The 6,000-nt window shown below is 39.3% G+C and overlaps 1 protein-coding gene across 1 annotated transcript in view; it reads right to left on the reverse strand.

Annotated features, from left to right (window-relative positions):
* The window catches only part of LOC139935365 (vesicle-associated membrane protein-associated protein A-like), a 60,519-nt gene extending 56,104 nt beyond the window's left edge, over positions 1–4,415 (reverse strand). The window contains exon 1 of the mRNA XM_071929911.1: positions 4,136–4,415. Coding sequence (XP_071786012.1) covers positions 4,136–4,193 — 58 coding nt within the window. The 5' untranslated portion in view covers positions 4,194–4,415. The remainder of the gene's footprint in view (positions 1–4,135) is intronic.
* Positions 4,416–6,000: the final 1,585 nt, after the last annotated feature.

Raw genomic sequence — 6,000 nt, forward strand, 5'->3', positions numbered from 1 at the left:
CCCCTTCTCTTTTCGATAAGTGCACTGGGTTTTTTTACATGCATTACACAACACATGGGACCAACGGCTTTCTGTCCCATCCGAAGGACGAAGCAATGGTAAAGTGTCTTGCTTAAGGACACAAGTGTCACGGCTGGGGATTCGAACCCACACTCTGCTGATCAGAAACACCAGAGTTTGAATTTGGTGCTCCTACCATTAGTTGAAAACCGATTCAACACACTTTGATTCCCATTCATAAATACCTTTTTGGTCAAAAACATCATCACTTTTTGGTCAAAAAGTAAAATAAATGCAAAAATTATAATTGTTCATTGATTTCTTTCAACACAACACCCCTCCAGCTATGAAATGGTAAAGCCCTCCGCCGCCCTCGAGTAAATACTCCTTATAAGGGAATGCTGTGCGCGTCGCACGTATCGCGTGATGTGACACAACTGTTTCAGCCGTTGCTCTCGACCAATGGGAATGAAGAACAGGTGCAAGGTCGCGTGTCACGCCCATGAATTAACACTTTTTACCGGTCATAAACAAAGCTTTATACACACCCACGTGACGCGCTCTCCACCAATAGGAATAGCGAAACTGTCTGAGGTATTTATGAATACATTTTAACAAAAGTACATTTTTAAAACATCAACACCATGAACAATTGCTTTATAATTTGAACCATGTTTGAACCCACCACAAGTAGGGGTACCGATCACCTCGGTCCGAAGCCAACTCGGTCCGAAGCCAACTCAGTCCGAGTCAACTCGGTCTGAGGTCAACTCGGTCTGAAATCAACTCTGTCCAAATGGAGTGTTAAATCACTATTGCCACAAGAATTTGGACACAAATAAAAACAAATCTCTCTGGCAGTTCAAGTGCAAATCATTTACTATCTATAAACAAGGGATACAAACTTGCTAGGCTCCCGAAAAGGACAACTTCTTGATTTCATACTAAAAATATAACAAAAATAGACTGTGCAACCATGGAGGTAGACCTCAACTCAATGGTGCAACTCTTGCGCACTTTTTAACTTCCCGGACCATTGTCCTAATCTTAGTTACAATGAATTATGGAGTTTTACATTGGAGAGATTTTGTTTCGTCTATTATTTTATTTTTAAGTCACCTGGAAGTGGTATTTTGTCAAAATAAAGTTTTTGCCTCTAAAGTATGTGTTTCTAAAAATATAGTTTCCATTTTATTAACAAATTTAAAGTAGGCCCGACCTGAGAGGGCGCTGTTTGTGACGTCAATCGAGGCGCGATATTTGAAGCACGCGGCTCAAAGTGTTTGCTGCACAGCGCTGAGAAAAGACATTGTACCGACCCACTTTGCAAACTGACCCCATTTTTAGCTGTTTTGACTAGGCCTGGGCGAATTATTCGAATATCCGGTTAATGGCGAATAGGTTTTCCTATCCGTAACCGCGAATGCCTTTTTTTTCTTAACCGGATATCCGCATAGGGCGCAAATACCTCTGTACAAACCGGATAATTCTGTAACAACAACCGAGTAACCGGATATTCTTTAACTATCCGAATATCCGCGGATGTCGGGCGACAACAGATATAAATGTTTCGTCTGAATCCTTATGAAACTTCTGTTAAGACAGCATAAAACAGTATAAATTAAGTATTTAACTATGCTCACCTCCGTGAAGAGTTAAAACAATGACATTTCTGACGTAATTTGTCCAAAGATTACACAAGTTTTCCTTCACGTAGAGTCAATTACGATCAAAAGAAAAAGCAAATCGCCATCTTTAAATTAGATCTGGTCATTTTTATGAATGAACCGAGTGACACTGTCTAAAACTAATATCAATCCACCCATAAGATCTCATTCACAAACGAACAGCGCCCTCTATTGGCAAAAAAAAAATTTTTTTTTATATTTTTTTTAAATAGCGCCCTCGTGGCGAAAAAAATTATTCGAGTAACCGGTTAATTTCGGATAGTTGGCCAGCGGTATCCGAATAACAAAATTTCACTATTCGCCCAGCACTAGTTTTGACACCTGGTCGACATTTCCGGAAAAATGCAAGAAATAAACCTTTTTTCGAAACGTACAAACTCACGACTAGGACTTGCATGTACAATTGACTCCCATTATTACGAGCTCGCATATTACGAGGTTCCGGTTACTACAAGGTTTTTTGCCGGTCCCGAACTGCCCCATGCGTGTTTCAATGCATTAAAATATTGATTATACGAGCACGGTAGTAGCGAGAACAAGGTTATAACGAGGTACTTTGGGCGACCCATTACGAGCAAAACATTGTTAAAAACCCTTTTGTAACGAGAACAATTCAAAAACCAACAAAGGAAATACCTGTATAGCCTGTCAAGTCGTTATTTGTGGCTTTTAAGATATACAATACAGGTGTAAGTGGACGCTACACTGTAGCAACACTAATCCAAAACCGGGAGTCACGAGTCGGCAAGCAAGGTTGTTAATTCCAGACAATGGTGGGATTGGGAGGTTTGCATGGTTCAAACCATGGATGTGTTCAAACAATGGAGAAATCTTTAGAAAAGATACTGCCGTCGATTTCACATTATGAGTGAACGGTGTGCAATGCAAACGGACAGCGCGCACACGCACTGCAACATTGTAACACCCCTTTTACAGAATGGTTTAGCCCATCAACAAAATAATGCGTTTGCAAAGCGATGCGACAGGTTCAAAATATGAACCTGGGAATTCGCTCCGGGATCTGGTAAGTTTTTGTCCATTTTTTTTCGAAATATTTCCTAAATGGTGTTTTGAGTATAATGGCAGGCTGCATTAGACATTGCAAATTAAGTTCGTACCCTCAGAATTTATGTCATGATTTTTGAAAGTGGTAAAAATGGGGAAAATCTGGTGACTAGCTGTCGAAATTGTACGTGTTGGACCAGATTAACTGCTTTTGCTCGAACCTATCTCGTAACCTCCGGCCTGGCGGCCGTCGGGAGGAGGGTTACGTTACGTTATTGCAACTAACCAGGGATCACCTCGAGAGTCATAGTTTTAACCATAGCACTCGAAGCAGTCAATATCTAAACCAAAAAAATATAAAAATTATTTGTATACTAGTTCGACCCGATTATCGCAGCAGTGGCTAACGACAGTCGCACTAAATACCATCAACTCACGAGCCCTCACGACAACTCACGACAACAATTTTTAAATGCACTTAAACAGAACATTTGAACATATTAGTCAACCGTTAAATACGTGCACAAGAGTCATATGTATCTAAATCATCTTCAAACTTCTTGTATTTTTAACTGTAAAAAATGTGTTTTTTACCCCAAATTTAGTAACAAACGAAAATATTCGCCATGTTGTCGTTCGACGTACTTGGACGATTCAATTACACTGCAGGGGGCAGGGGAAATTTCTGAGGGCTGAGTTGTATTTTTTTGGATAACTTTCCGCATGGCGCCAACACTTTTTTACTCATTTTTACAAAGAGGGATATATCAATCAGGTAAATTAGATACTCTATTATTTTATTTCGAATGAAAAAGTGGTGGCGCCATACAAAAACTTTTCCATTTTTTTCTTTGGAAAAGTTTCCGTATGGCGCCACCACTTTTTCATTTGATATGAAATAATATAGTATCTAATTTACCTCAATGAAATATCCCTTTTTGTAAAAATGAGTGAAAAAGTGGTGGCGCCATACGGAAAGTTATCCTTTTCTTTTTGGTTTTAGCTGCTGTTTTTTCTTTCTTGTTAGTAACTAAGCTGCCACTCTGGAATTTGAAGTTAAAAGGGGAGGTTTGAATATTTTTAAAAACTCCATGAGAGGCACATAAAATGGTAAATAATTATCTTGCATATTGTATCACCCCTGCGGTGTAATGGAATCGTCCACGTACGTCGAAAGACAACATGGCGGATATTTCTGTTCGTTACTAAATTCGGGGTAAAAAACACCATTTTTTTACAGTTAAAAATACAACTTATTCAGCAGTTTGAAGGTGATTTGGGTGCATATGACTCTTGTGCATATATTTAACGGTTGACTTATGTTCAAATGTTCTGTTAAAGTGCATTTAAAAACAATTGTCGTGAGTTGTCGTGAGGGGTCGTGAGTTGTCGGTATTTAGTGCGACCCGCTAACGATAGAGATAGGTACGATAGATGCTTACCTCTAAATCTGAGCTCATTCGGAGGTTCAATGTCGAGAATTTGATCCGATTTCGACATTATAATGATCGTCACCTATTGATCTGATCACAACAAAAGGTGCTTTCATACACTGGTTTTCAAATGGTCAATAAATGCATCAATTTGTCTAAAACCAACAACCATTTAAAGTGAATTCGGTCAGATGAATCCCTTCTCGCTCGTATTAAACCTCGACCTCATTCGCAGAGAACTACTAGCAGGCGATGCAAAAGCGCATAGAGATAGAGCTGGGGTCCTAGCGGCGGGGCGACGTACTTTTGTGAAGTCTGGTTACCTGTCTTTTGAGGAGGTCGTACTAGCAAAAATAGGCAAGTATTATCCAAATGGTGATCAGCGCTCCTGACTATACTGGCATCAAACTAAACAATGGGGGCGCTCTCTGAACATTGACGTCACGCTTCGTAGTCGATCCGGCCAATTTTATTTTTTTGAAACCACGGCTTCTACTCGGGTTTCGGACGCCGTGGACGGATGGAGATTATTATTATTATTGTCGGGAAATATAATTGCCCTCCTTTAATATGTTTTATAGAAGTTTTGACTCCTTGATGTCTGGGCAGATGGTTTGTTTACAATGGGCCCTGTGGAGTCACAGTGACTATGAACACAGGGCTTTTAGCAAACTGGTAATCATGGGTGATGATTGGAATAGTTACCAGACCCTTCACAAATACTATTGGTCTCATTGTTTCAAGGATCTCTTCCCACAGCCTTGACAGTTATTTTGGGAGTTGGGGTACATAGTTAATTGGTGTCATTGAGTAATGAAGCAATCAGTTTTTAAAGGAACACGTTGCCTTGGATCGGACGAGTTGGTCAAAACAAAAGCGTTTGTAACCGTTTTTTATAAAATGCATATGGTTGGAAAGATGTTTTAAGATAACGTTTAATGTTCCCTTTCAATTCTTTCATTTATATTTAAAAATTTCAGAAACCAGAGGGCTAGGTTGTCTAAGAAAATTGTTTCATTAATGTTTCCTTCAAATTCATATTGTTTTTTATAATTATGTTGACACGTGGACGATCTGTTTGTCCTGTGTTTAGGCAACTTCTTCTTTGTCGTCATCTCCAAAGCCCATTCCGATGTTTCCTCATTTTAATTTAAGCCATGCTTTGTCGTCCTCTGCGGCTGTTTCATCAGGTTCAGATTGTTTGCCAGCCTTTGCTAGGCCCTGCTTAGTGCAAAATAATCGATGGTTGCCAAAAAAATATTCACGGTCTCCTGGCTTACGATTTACATTTAACATTCAAAATTTTGACTCCCATAAATGGCCGACCATGTTAGTTCGCACAGTAGAAGGAAAACCACGCAATTTCGAGGCAAACTTGTGTGGATCATTGTATTCTACTTTTAAAGCCATTATACACTTTCGGTATAGGGAAAAAAAAATCGCAGATTTACAAATAATTTACAGGGTTTACAGAAGGTAATGGTGAAAGACTTCTCTTCAAATATTGTTTCATGAAATGCTTTACTTTTTGAGAAAACATTAAAACAATATAAATTCTCGATAGCGAGAATTACGGATTTGTTATAGACACGGCGAAACGCGCGAAAACAGGAGTGGGTTTTCCCGTTATTTTCTCCCTCCGATGACCGATTGAGCCTACATTTTCACAGGTTTGTTATTTTATATATAAGTTGTGATACACGAAGTGTGGGACTTGGGACAATACTGTTTACCGAAAGTGGAGGAAACAAAGCTTACTCATCAGCTGCCCCAATGCAATTTGCTTGTTTTGTTACGGATAATTATGTAGACACGCAGGTGCATAATAGCAGCCAAGATAACATTGACTTAATTTTTTTTAGAGTCCTTTGAGA

Source organism: Asterias amurensis, chromosome 3, assembly GCF_032118995.1.
Source record: "Asterias amurensis chromosome 3, ASM3211899v1".
Taxonomy (NCBI): domain Eukaryota; kingdom Metazoa; phylum Echinodermata; class Asteroidea; order Forcipulatida; family Asteriidae; genus Asterias; species Asterias amurensis.